Below are 16,531 nucleotides of genomic sequence, written 5' to 3'. Positions count from 1 at the left end.
GTCCCATATTGACCAAACAAACTCCCATCATAATCTTGAATCATTCAAATAAATGACACTTGGGCTACTTTCAAATTAACCATGAACTCAATCTAAAGCACACGTGCAAGATTAGACTCACACCAAGTTGGCTCATACCATAACACCTTGGGTCATAATAAAAGGTAAATTGTCCTTTGATGCTGACCTCCATGTCGACCTTGACTATAGGAGATCGAATACCATGTGGTCTCTTTTAAGTTGGTCGACCTGTATGAAATGAACTAATTGAATACCCAATAGTATGATACTCAGATTGTTTGGTTGGGGGATAAAATGTTGGGGGTGTTTAATGATCTAAAAGGTATAATGATCATTTTTTTTATTAGGGCTCCTGGCAGACAGCCAGAGGTATTTTAGACATTTGTGCTTATCTAACATGCCAGCCGATTTGACACACTCAGTGCCACATTTACTCAACCATGTCATTATTGTTCCTTATTAGTTCCCTGCCTCTCATCTATAAATATAGGCATCCAAGCATTATAATCCTAGGTTTCATCTTGTCTTGATCCCTTACTTTTATCTCATTTTGGCCTTTTTTATCTTGATCTTTGATTGGTGCATCAAAGTGCAAACACAAAGAACATTCCATATCTTTATATGTAACCGCTCTTTTCTAGTTTTTTACCATTTTAGGAATACCCTCACGTCGAAGCTTGGCATAAACAACTAGGAAAGAAAGCATTTCTTGAATTGAATTTTCTCAAGAACCAAACCAATGAGAGAGAAAATTGGAAAAGAAAATGAAAAAAAAATGAAAAATGTATAGTGGATTTGAAAAAAGAGAAGATGATGTGAGGGCGGGAGTTATCATCTCTTATACAAAAGCATCCAAAAAAACATCCCATGGCTCTCCATTCGACATGTTCAAGAAATCTCACCATTGACCTTGTGTTTTACACTTTTGGAAAAAATGAAGTTTCTCCTTAAGCTTTTGTAGAGACTTTTGGAAAAGTTTCTTTCCCAAAATTATCCTTTAATTGATTTTATTGACATTGCTTATGTGTCATCTCAAATCATATTAAGGGATCACTTTTATATATCTTATAGATAATAATAATAATAATAATAATAATAATAATTGATATTTGTGTTGAATAAACCAAAAACATGTATAGAATTAAATTCAATTTATTTTAAAGTCTAAATGTTACACAATAAAAACTACATTTTTTTAGTACAAGTTTAGGCTACATGATAAGCAACTTTTCGCTGTCTTCGAATTTAAAATCTTATCACTACCTTTGGTAGCAATGAAAGGAAAAAGAAAAAAAAGAAAAAGATAAGGAAAGAAAAAAAATAGAAAAAAAAGGAAGTTATTTTTCTTTGCTTGTGTTATGTATGTAAAATAGAAAGAAAAAAGATAATAATAAAATCATAAAAAAATTGTTAATTTAAATTAAATGAGTGCTTTCGTATTATATTCTAAATGTTGATGGATTACATACATAATTCACTTCCGTCGTCTTAAATGTTATATATTTGGTTATGCTAAGAATGATGATATTAATCCAAAATCTATAATATTCTTAAATAAGATATGTCAAAGGCAAATAATTCTAAAGTAATAATATTCAACTAAATCACAGCCAATGAGCAAGTTTTAGATTACTATTCTCCAAAGAAAAACAAAAACTAAAATGGGCTCCTTCATTGTCAAAATTCTATCTTTCAAATTTACTCCATTAAATATTAACTGCAGATAATAATATTTTATATATCTTTTTCAAAAACTATTTTATTCAAACTTATTTTTCAAACAATATCTTTTTCAGACTTTTCTTGCTAGAATAAGAATACATAACTTCCAACCATTTTTCCTCTTGTATGTATAGATAATTATACATTGAAATTATTATAGTTTTTGATAAGTATTACAAACAATATTTCAATTTAAAAAAATAAAAATGCCAATCGAATGAGAAAGATGATTACAATTGTTACTCCTTAATTGCGACATCATAAGCATTTTGACTGTTATATCATCAACACCCAAATATGACCTCAAGACAAACAGCCATCTATCCCATCAAGGAGAACATGATCTAACATGCACTCATTTCTCTACATTACCTACTCTTATTTGCTCTCTCTTTTCTCACATTTTTTTCTCTCTCTTTCTCAAATATTTCATTGACTCGAGAGAGTCGAAACGCGATTTGAAATACTAACTCTAATGCTCTTTAAATTTTTTTTAATAAATTCACCAATTCAACCTTTAACTAGTTTCACTCTCATCGAATTTTAAAATTCATCAACAATATTTTCAAAAATATAGATAAAAAATACGACATCACCATTTTTATGATGGACAATTAATTATAAGTTTCGAAGGTGTAAGTTCTAATAAATGTTTGAACTCAATAGGTAATTTTAATTAGGACTTAATTTCCAAAATACCATTTTTATCTTAAATGGTATTTTCCAAAATACCATTTAAGATAAAAATACATCTTTTAAATGCCAAATTGTGAATTGACAACTATAAAATTTAATCGTTTGATTAATTCAAAATTTCGTAATTTTAAATTTTCTTCTTTCCTTTTTCTATTTTAATTTCTAAATGGCATTAAATTTCAATTTGAATAATTAAAAAATTTATATATTCGTACTTATATATATTATATGTTATAATCTATAAATAGATAGATAAATAAAAAAAATATAATTTTGATAAAAACTTCAAATAGCTTGATAGATTATTCAATTTCAATACATGACATCAATTGCTTGGACAATATTTCCGTGTAATGCACGTGATCATGAATGCTATGAAAAAACAAAATTGATTTTAAATAATTTGGATTAAATTTAATTTTTTCAATGAAAACTCGAATTTAAATTAAAATAATTTTTTAAAAAATCAAACCACTTGCACGTCCTAATTCTAAATGAATCTGGACTACTATTGAAATTAAATTGTTTTTTTTATTCTTTTGGAAAACTTGATTCCACATCTTTACACTTTGGAAGAATATTTTTCTACTTTTCACCCCTTACCTTATCCTCTGTAAGGGATCTCACACAAGAAGACAAACTTTTTGCTTTCAAAGCAAAGAAAAATAGAAAAAATAAGAGTTAATTATAGTTTTAGTACTTAAATTTTAGAAAAATTTATAAATTAGTTTTAAAAAATAAAATATATAATTTCCATCTCAAATTTTAAATAATTTATAATTTATACCATGAAATTTTAAATTATGTACTATATTAATCTAAATTTTAATTTTTTAATTATATTAATCTATATATATATGGTGTTTAATAAATATTATTAAGTTTTATGTTTATCTCACATATTATTAATTTTTTTAATATAAATTAAAACTATGTATATATTTTTCGCTAAATTGTAAAAATTATCTAAAGTCAATCAATTATTTTTTATCATATGATATTTACAAAAAAGTTTTTATAAAATATTTAATATTTTTATTTAAAAAATAATATTCTTATAACAAAATTATATAATTAAATATCATGTAACAAGTTAAATTAATAATATTAAAATTTAAATTAAAACGATATATTATTTAAAAATTCATAATGTAAAGAATATATTTTGTTTTTTTAGGTACCAATATATACATTTTTAAAAATTAGAGTACTAAAAATATAATTAACTCTAATACCGATATTAAATTGCCTAAGTCTTTTCTTCGGCCACTCACCTTCCCACGCGGAAAAACTCGCGTGACAGAGGAAAAGACATACATCAGCATCCAGCGTGGCAGTGATCGCCACGTGGTACCTACGAGAGTATAAAACCTTTCCCACATTCCCTCACATTCTTATCCCACGCCGGACATAAACATGCAACGCCCAGCCAGCCTCAGGCCTGAGGCCTTCCCTTCGCTTACCCTTTCTCTTCCGTGGAACATCTCAACCAAACAGAACAAAACGCCAAAACGTATAGTATAATACAAAGAAGGCAAACATAAACAAAAAGGAGGAAACCAAAAGCGAAGAGAATTAGTAAAACGGAGAAGAAGAAAGGATAAAGTCAAAGGAGCAGACAGTTTTGAAATGGCGATTCCTTTACCGGAATTGCAGCATAGAGAGGAGGCTGTGGTGGCGTCGACTAGAACGGTGAACCCGCCGCCGTTTGGAGGCTTTTCAGAGGAGAGTGAAGAGAAGTCTCCGATTTTGATATTCTTGTTGTTCCATAAGGCGGTGCGGAATGAGTTGGACGCGCTTCACCAATTGGCTTTGGCGTTTGCTACGGGAAACAGTGTCAATATTCAATCGCTGTTTCAACGGTACGGTTTCCTCAGATCGATTTATAAGCACCACTCCGTTGCCGAAGATGAGGTACTCTTTTTTTTCTCTTCATTTTGTTACAATTTTCGAATGCTTTGGTTGTTTCTTCGAGAGAGTTTTATAATTTTGAACAATTTGATTTTTTTTTAATTTGCTGAAATTTGAATGGTGTTTTTAATCCTTCAAATTTCCGTTTCTACGTGCCTAAGTATGTTTTTGCACGACTGCCTGTTTGTATACAGTTTCCTTTTAAGCTGTTTTATTTTCTTTTCTTTTAATGTTTCTGAGTTAATTTGTAGTTTGCTTGGGTAGTGGCAATTAGGAACAAATTGATCTTTTAATTTTGATTAGTTGATTTTTTTTTTTTTTTTTTGGTTTCGAATTGGAGCGCTTTGATGGCATTTCAGTCTTTCTTTTTTCTTTCAGCAATTCTTTCTTTTCCTCTTTTCTGATAGGTGAGTACCACATAGCCTTTGCCTCAGACCTTATTGATAGGAATCATGAATTTTTTTTCTCCTTTTCGCTTTTGGAAATGAAATAGGAAAAAAGATTATACTTTGATTTATGATCAGTTGTGTTTTATTTATATGCATTTTGACTGTCGGTTGGTAGTTGTTTTTGCAAGCTTATTTATTCTTATGGAATTTTGATTTTTTTTACTATTCATTTTCCTGAATATTACCCTAACTTCCTAACAAGTGCTTCTGATTCACTTCAGAAGAGTGTCCCCGTAGATAAATGAATGGAAAAAATTTAGTGAAATACTTTTTTTACACATTTTTCTACAAATGATGCATAATTCCTTTTTTTTTTTTTTTTTTTTGTTTAAATTTTAATAACTTTGGTGAAGAATGTTGAAATTTTATTTTTCAAAAACTGAAAACATAGTTTTGTTGAAATTATGGTGATATATTGAAGTGAGTATGTGCAAAATGTTCCATTATAGGATGCTCTGAATCAAACAGAGGGGAGTTTGTAAATATTCATTTTTATTTGCAAAACAAGTTGCAATTGCCTCTTTTGCTTCTAGATGGGCATTGCAATTTGGATTATTACTCATGTTGTAAGTTAGAGGCAAACACATCTTTTATTTTAAATTTCCTGCATTGTTAAGATGTTTGGTTGTAGCGATTAATTACTTTTTGTTTCTCCATCAATGGTTTATTTCTTTTAGCAAATTTTTTGTATGGTTTTAACTAATGTAGACATTATCGTTAGAAGAGTGTGCACCTATTACTGAAAAGAAGAAATTATTAATATCTGGTTTATCTGAAATTTGATTGTTCCTTTGTTTTTTTTCCTTGGTGGGTGGCAACTAAAAATTTCTGAACTTGAAAAATCTTTGAAACTTAATATTTTGGTAACTGCTGCTTGCATTGTGTTTTTGAGAAAAGTGGCAAGATGCTTGCATGATGTTAGCAAACAACATGCATGGACACAATTGCTTAATACCACCATCTGTCAGCTGGATTTCTAAGATTTCAATTTTGATTCCTGGCAGCTGTCTTTAGTTACATATCTCTGTTTCTAATTGTTCTACCATACCAGAATTTCTGACAGCATCATGATTTGAAATGCAGGTAATTTTTCCAGCTCTAGACATACGTGTAAAAAATGTGGCAAAAACATACTCACTTGAACACAAGGGTGAAAGCAATCTTTTTGATCATCTATTTAAGCTTTTAAATTCTTATATGGAAGATGATGAAAGCTTCCCAAGGGAGTTAGCTGCTTGTACAGGGGCTCTTCAGACATCAATTAGCCAGCATATGGCCAAAGAAGAGGAGCAGGTATGAGCTCCTTTACTGTTTCTTTCCTATGTCAAAATTTAGACAATATACTGAACAAAGTCTTTGATATTTTCTGGGCATCCCAAATATAACTAAGAAAAAAGATCCAGGCCTTTCTTTCGTGCCTGAAAACTGCTTTTCATTTGCTTCAATTTCATAGAAACTATGTTAGCCATAGTTGTTCTTAACCTATTAAGTTAGCCTCATTTAATTGACAGACTGAATAGAGTGCCCAATACAAAGTTTTCACACATATTCTCAAACATTTCATTTATTTCCTGTGAAGTGATGCAGTTTTCTTTGTATCGTGGTGTGAATGTTCTTTTCTTATAAGCAATATTTTTCTTTCTCTCAATTTCTGCTTTCTACTTGGTATTTTACTGCATTTAATTATCTCTAAGTTTTGTTTGCCATGTTTTATTGATGTTTTTCAAATTATTCATAATTTGAGGCTAGATTTGAGAAATTTATTGAGAGATGCATTTCTTATATATTTAAAGAATCCACATAATATTAAATGAATAAATTGTTTTATTGTTGGTCTTCCTTGATTGCTGGATCTATGGCATATATATCCTTAGATGTCCAAAAATTTCATGCTAGTTAGTTAGGCTGTATTTGTTTTATAAGGATGAGACCTATATTGCTCAGATTCGGGTACAAATTTTGGTTATGGATATGTGTTTGACACAAAGATGTTTAATCCTTCATAACTTTTTCCATGTAATTGGAGAGTTGCATGCTCATATATGTATCCTCATACATGTGCATGGTAATATATATTGGAAAAAAAAGGATGAAGCTAATGTTGCTCCGACTCAAGAATAAATTTTGGTTATGGATATGTGTTTGACACAAATATGTTTAATCCTTCATAACTTTTTCCATGCAATTGGAGAGTTGCATCCTCATACATTATCCTTTTTAAGATGCCTATGTGTCTAACAAGGATACACTAGGAAAAGGTGAAGAGCCTGAGCAGGGATGTTTGATCACTTTAATGATTAGAGATAATGGACTGCCGTAATTTTATGAAGAAATTAAACCTTTTCCTTTGCCTTTCTCCTGGTTCTTTGATGTGTGTTGGGAGACAAATGTGCAGTATTCAAGTTGGAGTTTACTGATGATGGCAGCTGTGTAAGATAGTTTTCACTGAAGACACTGCTCTGAAAAACCTACAAAACTCTTGTATGTATGATCTGCAAAGAAGAAATAAAAACATTATTTCTTGAAATTGATCAGAACAGAAATATGGTTGAATTCTCTAAAGGAATCAGGGGAATTGACTGGAGATGAGAAGGGAAATAGAAGGACAAAGAAATTATTGTAGGAGATCTATTTTTTACTTGAACAATTATTCAGCATTGTACCTTTACTGTGTCTAACTTCGATTTATCGGGAACTTACTACATGTGCAGCTGCACTATTGTTTTGACATGTTAAATTTCTCAAGCTATGCGAAGAAGATGCCAATTTGTGATTATAATTTAGATATTTTTCTTTTTGCTTCATAACACATGAATAATTGAACAAATCCAAATCCATGCCAACAGCCATTCCTTTGTTATCTAAAGCTAATTTAGTTAACATGACTTAGTGGTCTTCTCTCTTCAATGCTTTAATCCATCAATCCTGAAGATCACACGTGCTAAAGTAAGGCTGTATTTTTTGATTACATGGTATTCTCTTTGAATATGACAGGTTTTTCCTTTGCTTATCGAAAAGTTCTCACTTGAAGAGCAAGCATCTCTAGTCTGGCAGTTTTTATGCAGCATTCCGGTGAATATGATGGCAGAGTTCCTTCCATGGCTTTCATCTTTTTTCTCTCCCGATGAACATCAGGACATGCAGAAATGCTTAAGCAAGATAGTTCCAGAGGAAAAGCTTCTGCAGCAGGCAAGATTTCTATTGTCATTCAGCCCTTAGTTTTATTTTGTACTGTTTTGTTGTGTGCTTATAACTGATTACTTCTTTTACTTTTGAAGGTTATCTTCACCTGGATGGAAGGGAGAAATGGTGCTGACATATTAGGAAAATGTCATCTAGATTCTACTGATGGCATTAGTCAGCCATTGGACAGCATAACATGTTCTTATGAGTTATCCAAGAATGGGAAAAGAAAATATTTGGAGCCTGGCAGTAATGTTTCAGAGACGGGTGGCACACATCCTATGAATGAAATATTGCTTTGGCATAATGCTATTAAAAGAGAGTTGAATGAGATAGCTGAGGAGGCTAGGAAGATTCAATTTTCTGGGGACTTCAGTAATCTATCAGTCTTTAACGAACGGTTGCAATTTATTGCTGAGGTTTGCATCTTTCACAGGTATTTCTCTTTTGTTGTTTTATAGTTTTTCTTCTCTTATACAGTCTACCTTAATAATCTAATGGATCTAAAATTCACCACCTTTGCCCTTGAGAAGTTATCACAAGCATCCAGCCCATGGTGCCTTGAAAATTATTATTTCCTTTTATTTAATATATATTTCTTTGTAATACCATATATATTAAAAATGACATTTTAAATATAAATTTTATTATCAAAATAATTTCTCATATCAGTATTCATTAATATTATATTGTATAAAATTAAATAAAGATTAATTTGAATATCAGTTGTATATATTCGCAGGGCAGAGCAATCTAAAGCTGTTCCCCTTGCCGGTCCAAATTTTTATTGAAAAAACCCTCCCTGCCTTGCTTCAGCCCCATCTCAAAAGAAAAAAAAAAAAAAAATCTTGCCAGGGCATGGTGGGACCGGTTATGTTTTTCTTTTTTTTTAATCATCTCCACAGAAAAAATCTTGAAGAGAAACCTATAAGCTATGGCACCATTCATACTGTTTCTAATCTCACTGTTAGCACTTTGAATCACCAAAATCTGTTTGTCAAGTTTTCTCTTTGTCTCTGTTTCTCTTTTTCATGATTCATGAATAAGGGTGGACCAAATAAAACAAAGAATTTTGTCTATGCCCTATTGCTCTTTCTGAATTATGGCTGTTGATCATACAAGAAGCTTGCTAATGAATTTTGAAATATTCAATTGATGCAGAGCTTGTGTGTATGTTTGACGTCATGACCTTCTGGTTCTGAAAAGACCCTAGTTTTGCTGTATATTATTGTGTTTATATTTTAAGCAGGAAAACTGATTATTGGCGTTGCTACTGTTATGCAGTATTGCAGAGGACAAGGTAATATTCCCTGCAGTTGATGGAGAACTGTCTTTCTCCCAGGAGCATGCTGAAGAAGAAAGCCAATTCAATGACTTTAGGTGTTTGATTGGAAGTATTCAAAATGCAGGAGCAGTTTCTTCTTCAGCTGCTGAATTTTATTCCAAGTTATGTGAGCATGCTGATCAAATAATGGAAACTATAAGGACACATTTCCACAATGAGGAAGTTCAGGTGAGCTTTCTTCTCAGGGATGTTTGGTAGGTGCTATAATTTAGACATGAAGTTTTGTATTCTTGAACTGACCCAGTTGTACTTAAGTATATATGTATGTTCCAACATTCATGTATACATACACATTACGTGGGGAAAGAGGGGAGCAGGGAAGAGGGAGAGGCTGTTGGGTCCTATGATAATATGTGAAAGTGCTCTACGATGTTAATAAATGATTTAATATCCTATGGTCCATTTAATTATAGAAGACAGGAACTAAAGCTTGCTGTGTTTGATTAATCATTTTGTGCATGACTAGAAACCCATGCTACTGAACATGCTCCTTTAATATGTGAATGTTTCTACTAAGTTCTTGTTGATTTCAAGGTTCTTCCAATTGTGCGAAAGAACTTTAGCTTCAAAAGGCAACGTGAACTTTTGTATCAAAGCTTGTGTGTGATGCCCTTGAGATTGATTGAGTGTGTCTTGCCGTGGCTGGTTGGGTCATTAACTGACAATGAAGCCCGGAATTTCCTGAAGAACATGAAGTTGGCAGGTCTATATATCCATTCCCTTTATAGTCAGTTAGTCAATTCATGGATAATACAAAGTCAATTCATGGATAATACAAATAAAACTTTTACTGCTCAATGGACCATTTCTAACTCAATTATACTTCTTCAATTCAGCTCCAGCAACAGATACTGCTCTGATGACACTTTTTTCTGGTTGGGCTTGCAAGGGTCGTAACCAAGGCATGTGTTTGTCTCCAAATGGAAATGGTTGCTGTGTTAAAAGGTTCACTGACATTGAAAACGATTTTGGTCAATCATGTTGCGCATGCACTTCTTCCTTGTGCATGAATGAAACCTGTTTATCAATTCATGGAGGTGAAGTTAAAAGGCTAGTCAAAAGAAATGTTTCTGTTTCATGCAAAAATGGCAATGCCTCTGACCAGTTAGTTACTGTCAGTTCCCATAAGCCATCTTGTAGTGAAATGTCTTGCTGTGTTCCTGGTTTAGGAGTAAATAGTAATAATCTGGGGTTGAGTTCTCTTTCAACAGTCAAGTCTCTGAGATCTTTGTCTTTTAGCTCCTCTGCTCCATCTCTTAATTCCAGTCTTTTTGTCTGGGAAGCAGATAATAACTCGTCTGACATTGGCTCAGCTGAACGACCAATTGATACTATATTCAAATTTCATAAAGCCATCAGCAAAGACTTGGAATATCTGGATGTTGAATCTGGAAAGCTCAGTGATTGTGATGAGACATTCCTTCGGCAGTTTATTGGAAGATTTCATCTATTATGGGGTTTATACAGAGCTCATAGTAATGCTGAGGATGATATTGTTTTCCCAGCATTGGAGTCTAAAGAGACACTTCATAATGTCAGTCACTCATATACGTTAGATCATAAGCAGGAGGAAAAATTATTTGAAGACATTAACACTGTTCTTTCTGAACTTTCACACCTTCATGAAAGCTTTATCAGAGGTAATATGCCTGAAAATTTAACTGGTACTATCACTGAACTTTCTGGTGCCTACTATGGTGATTTTCTGAGAAAATATAATGAGCTGGCTACTAAGCTTCAGGGGATGTGCAAATCCATCAGAGTTACCCTGGATCATCATATTTTCAGGGAAGAACTTGAGCTTTGGCCATTATTTGGTAGATATTTCTCTGTGGAGGAGCAAGACAAACTAGTTGGCCGCATAATTGGAACCACAGGTGCTGAAGTGCTTCAGTCGATGCTGCCATGGGTAACTTCAGCCCTTACTCAGGATGAGCAAAATAAAATGATGGACACATGGAAGCAAGCAACCAAAAACACAATGTTCAATGAATGGCTTAATGAATGCTGGAAAAAAACTTCAGAATCATCCTTGCCGAATGAAATGTCAGAAACTGGCATTTCCCTGAAAGGTATTTGGTAGTGATATGCTTTTGGTTTGTACTTTATTGCGTGAAACATTTTAATTTATTTCACCAATATTCTGCTCTAGATAATGATTTTCAAGTCAGCTTGGACCAATGTGATAAAATGTTTAAGCCTGGGTGGAAAGATATATTTCGAATGAATCAAAATGAGCTTGAGTCAGAGATCAGGAAGGTTTATCGGGACTCAACTCTTGATCCAAGGAGAAAAGCATATCTTGTTCAAAATCTTTTAACTAGGTTAGTTCCATGATAGCAGTCTGCTTTATCTATATTTAATTTCTAATGATAATTGGCATTATATCATGTGTTCCTTATCGTCTCTTATTTGGTTTTTGGTTCAATATTGGTTCTTTGTTAATTTTCCACGAGTCCTCATTAATCAATCAGTAAATTGTTTATTCTAGTCGTTGGATAGCTGCTCAGCAAAAGTTGCCCCAAGCAGCATCCGGTGAAACTTCTAATGGTGAAGATGTATTGGGATGCTTTCCATCATTTAGAGATCCAGAAAAACAAATATTTGGGTGTGAGCACTACAAAAGAAACTGCAAACTCCGTGCTGCTTGCTGTGGCAAGTTGTTTACCTGCAGGTTTTGCCATGACAAAGTGAGCGATCACTCAATGGATAGGTAAGTTCTTATATTATTTCTTGCATTTAAGGTTGGAGTTCTGTGCATATGATTTTTTTCTCTATCATTTCAGAAAAGCAACCTTGGAAATGATGTGCATGGTTTGCCTCAAGAGTCAACCTGTTGGGCCAATATGCATTACACCTTCCTGCAATGAACTGTCAATGGCTAAGTATTATTGTAATATATGCAAGTTTTTTGATGATGAAAGGTATGTGTTCTTCTTGGCAATTTTCATCTTGCAGCAACAACATGATTTCCATCTGAATTTAATTTTAGCTCTTTTCATCATCTTATTTATTCGACCTGTTGACCCTAAGATTACCCTGAAAGCTTGATTTAAATTGTTGTACACCACATTTATCCTATTTGAAGATGTGCAGGCTTTCTTTAACCCCTTGTTGAAGCTCTCAGAAAACCTTTTTTATGAGTTTATGACATATCTTTACTATCCATTTTGATGATCCATCACCAGCTGTACTCATTATAACAATTCTCAGTTGCTTAATACATGAAATCATGGGCATTGACACCTGTGTCTCCAGTGACAGATAAACTTAGGAAAATCCTAAATGTTGGGCAGTGTTATAGTGGCATTGCAGCCTTAAAAAACTTTTTATCTTTTTAAGTCATATTTTCATACTGCTTTTACAATTTTTTTTGGAGTTAGTAATTTATAAATAATCTAAATTTTAGTTTACTTTGCTCTATGATATGATCCATCACCAGCTGTACTCATTATAACAATTCTCAGTTGCTTAATACATGAAATCATGGGCATTGACACCTGTGTCTCCAATGACAGATAAATTTAGGAAAATCCTAAATGTTGGGCTGTGTTATAGTGGCATTGCGGCCTTAAAAAACTTTTTATCTTTTTAAGTCATTTTCATACTGCTTTTACAATTTTTTTTGGAGTTAGTAATTTATAAATAATCTAAATTTTAGTTTACTTTGCTCTATGATATGCTTTACATCTTTTTTGGCTATTGTTTACATCCATTTATTAGATGGCACTTGCACATCTTTTTGTGGCTCTTAGAGCATTTCAGCTGTCCTGTTTATTTTTCCAGATATTGACTTTTTCCAATTTTAAGAAGTCAATATAAGGAAGTACATTATATGTTAGGTTTAAATGTCTAGTTTGTGGGCTCCAGCGTTAAATGGAAAAGGGTGATATGGAAAAGTTTAAGTTTTCGACAGGTTTGACTGTTTTCTGTGATTAAATTTCGGTTGGGACAATTCAAATGGGAAAACTGAAAATAGAAGATGATCAACATATTGTTGATCATCTTCCTTTTCAGTTTTGGTCCTTGTTGTGTGAGATAGCTAAGCTAAATATACAACTATAATGACAACAAAAATAGGAGGAAAATAGGATAGGCAAGAAAGAAATTGGTTGTTTGAACAAGAAAAATAAAGATGATCAACATATTGTTGGTCATCTTTCTTTTCAGTTTTGGTCCTCGTGTGAGATAACTAAGCTAAATATACAACAACTACAATGACAACAAAAATGGGATGAAAAAAATGATAGGAAAGAAAGAAATTGGTTGGTTGAACAAGAAAAATGAAGCACCGTGAAAATATCTGAGAAAAAATGGAAGAATAAATCTATTTATGGTTCTTTTAATCTTGTTTTCCTTCAATGTGGGGAAGGATTGATTTTGTAAGTCTGGAAAGATGCAAGTTCCTTCCTGTTTCCCTCTTCATTTTCTCTTCAGCCAACTAGTAAATTGTTCTATATTGCTTCTTTTTCCTTCCACTGTTTCTTCCTTTACTTTTTCCTCCTACCTATAAAATGTAAAGGACCTCTGCATTGCACTTACATCCTGATAGTAGGAGAATATAAAGAGAAAATTGGAAAAATGGTTCTTTCCATTTCTAGGTTGTCACCTGAATGATAATTAGCACTTGTACCGTGACTTTCCCTTCTGCCTTCGTTAATTTGGAAATGCTAAAGAATGGCTGCATGTTTTAATTTTTAGTGGAAGACATAGAGCTTCTCGTTGATCTATCCTAATAATTTTTCTGCTGCAGGAATGTGTATCATTGTCCATTTTGCAATCTATGCCGTGTTGGGAGAGGACTTGGGATTGATTATTTTCATTGCATGACATGCAATTGTTGCCTTGGGATAAAGTTAGTGAACCACAAGTGCCTGGAGAAAGGTTTAGAAACCAACTGCCCTATCTGTTGTGATTTTTTGTTCACATCAAGTGCAACAGTCAGAGCTCTACCTTGCGGTCATTACATGCATTCAGCTTGTTTTCAGGTTCGTGGCTTTTGTATGCTCATATTTCAATACCCATTTTCCTTCTTGATTCTGTGTAATTATTCTATAAGAATCATTGGATCATTGGTTATATGCTAACCTCACATCATCTGCTCTGTTAGGCATATACTTGCAGTCATTACACCTGTCCAATTTGCAGTAAATCCTTGGGAGATATGGCGGTAAAAGAACTTTCTTACACCCTACTTTTCTATTACTTTTAGTAGGTTCTACCTTTTCGTGTTTCTCATATGAGTGTTTGATATGACCTACTGGTATGTGTTTGACATGGTTATACTTATTTTTTTAAAGTTTTTCCATATGTTTGGAGGGTCAGACCTCTATACCCACATCCATAGAATGTGTGGACATGGGTATTTTAAGGAAAATGAAGAGTCGCAGCAACATAGGTATTGAGGGATTCAGAAAAACAAAAAAGTTCAAGAAGTTACATTTGAATAGAAGGCTTTGCAACAGTACATTGGACTTAATTGTGCAAAGTTGTGGAGTGAATATAGCAATCTATAATATCAGTAAATGTTAAAAAAAAAACATTGAACATGAAATATAATTGCAGAATGATGGGAAGTGACTTCTTTCATCCGGTTTTTTAAATCCATATTTTGGATATGATAGTAGGAATTCATGGATTTGAATGAAATCATAAATTCATGAAATGTTATTTTTTGAGTTCTACTCAAAGCAGTTAAAAGCTAGATCTAAAATCCAAATTCCTTAAGTTCCTTTTTTCCACTTAAAAGGATCCAAATGCTGCAATCCTAATACTGCTTTGCACTGTTTCTCCTGTTACGTCAGTTCCCAGATGAGGGAAATAGTTGTCCTGTTATGATGAACTTCAAAGTCGTCTCTGTGAAGCACAATTATGTAATCATTTTCTGTTGTTCATCTTTCAGGTTTACTTTGGCATGCTTGATGCATTGTTGTCTGCTGAGGAGCTTCCAGAAGAATATAGGGATCGGTTTCAGGTATATTTGCTTCTTACCTAAAGGGACAAACTTTATCTGATTTGGAAGTGGGATAGAAGCAGGGGTTCATGTAATCTGATGAATTTCTTGTGAAAACTATTTGCAATTATTAATGTGGGAAGGTAATTGAAAAAGTTTAAAGTGAAAGTGGAAGTGTAAGTCAACTTTTCCATGAAACCCTCCCATTCACTTTATGGCTTGCACCGCTTATAATGGTTGTTTATAAATGAATTGGGTCTTACCAATGCTTGGTTTTGCTGAATATAATCATAATTTGCTCACATCAAGTGCATATGCAATCCAGGATATTCTCTGCAACGATTGTGATCAAAAGGGCACAGCTCGCTTCCATTGGTTATATCACAAGTGTGGATACTGCGGATCGTATAACACCCGCGTGATCAAAACTGAGACACCAACTTCATTCTGCTCTACCACACATCAATGAGAGGTTTCTCTTCTTTTCCGAAGATGTATAGATGTTAGTTTGTGAATAATTGTATAGCCAATTCTTTTTTCGCACTACTAGGTGGCTAGTTCCTTTACAACTGATATACACATAAAAAGAGTCCTCTTCCCCCTTGGTTTTCGACTTTTGGGCTCATCAAAATGCATAGAGATGCCGATAGAAGCTACAAGGTTTTGAAAGTTAGAGATGCAAAGAATTTTTGCTTCTATAAACCATCTTACGGAGAAAAAGATATATAATACTACCTCACCTCCTTCAACTTTAAACTTTTTGCATTGTTTTTCTGTCATTTGTGCCCTTCTGCTGCTCCTTTTTTTGGGGCCAACGAAGAATGGGTACTATAAAAGCTGAATCGGGTCCAGAAGAAATGCTAGGAAGTAAAATTGACAGTAGCAGAAATGATCCGAGCTAGAAAGACATGTTTAGTTTGTTCGAAAATCAACATGATTTGAATCGGAAGGTTAACTATTGAAAATAGTTATGATTTTGAAAGTTCGTAATTCAAACTTGATTTAGCATGAATCAATTAACCTGATCTAGCCTGTGTATCTAATCATAACATCTACGTCTAAACTTTTTTATGACATTACTATTATCTTTTGGAACAAATTATCCTACTGTCAACTTGTATTTTCACAATGCGTGCAAAATTTTTCCAATCTTTTGTTAAACATACCAAGTTTGCATAGATGTTTGAAAGAAAAGAAGCAATGCAAGGAAAATTTAACAATTATTGAGATGAACTTTGCATGGTGTTGGCT

At 33.0% G+C, this 16,531-nt stretch overlaps 1 protein-coding gene across 1 annotated transcript; it reads left to right on the top strand.

Annotated features, from left to right (window-relative positions):
• The first annotated feature begins 3,835 nt into the window (after nucleotides 1-3,835).
• LOC111281929 (zinc finger protein BRUTUS-like) lies at nucleotides 3,836-16,036 on the top strand. The gene is made up of 14 exons (XM_022869740.2): nucleotides 3,836-4,353; nucleotides 5,883-6,092; nucleotides 7,794-7,988; nucleotides 8,078-8,418; nucleotides 9,267-9,495; nucleotides 9,862-10,030; nucleotides 10,164-11,399; nucleotides 11,480-11,651; nucleotides 11,819-12,040; nucleotides 12,114-12,251; nucleotides 14,081-14,315; nucleotides 14,438-14,497; nucleotides 15,230-15,301; nucleotides 15,606-16,036. Exons 1-14 carry the CDS (start codon nucleotides 4,069-4,071, stop codon nucleotides 15,747-15,749), a joined length of 3,708 nt encoding a protein of 1,235 aa, XP_022725475.2. The 5' UTR covers nucleotides 3,836-4,068; the 3' UTR covers nucleotides 15,750-16,036.
• The last annotated feature ends 495 nt before the right edge of the window (nucleotides 16,037-16,531 follow it).

Source organism: Durio zibethinus, chromosome 17 (assembly GCF_047325235.1).
Source record: "Durio zibethinus cultivar Kanyao isolate XHJ-2024 chromosome 17, ASM4732523v1, whole genome shotgun sequence".
NCBI classification, from domain to species: domain Eukaryota; kingdom Viridiplantae; phylum Streptophyta; class Magnoliopsida; order Malvales; family Malvaceae; genus Durio; species Durio zibethinus.
The sequence above is the reverse complement of the archived record's forward strand: the minus strand, read 5'-3'. Positions and strand labels throughout refer to the sequence as shown.

What these genes read in the sequence shown, in the direction of transcription:
- LOC111281929 (XM_022869740.2), top strand. Translation starts at nt 4,069, where the DNA reads ATGGCGATTCCTTTACCGGAATTGCAGCATAGAGAGGAGGCTGTGGTG. An exon ending in GAGGTTTGCATCTTTCACAG is followed by an intron (nt 8,419 to 9,266) that starts GTATTTCTCTTT and finishes ACTGTTATGCAG; the next exon opens with TATTGCAGAGGACAAGGTAA. An exon ending in AAGTTTTTTGATGATGAAAG is followed by an intron (nt 12,252 to 14,080) that starts GTATGTGTTCTT and finishes TTTCTGCTGCAG; the next exon opens with GAATGTGTATCATTGTCCAT.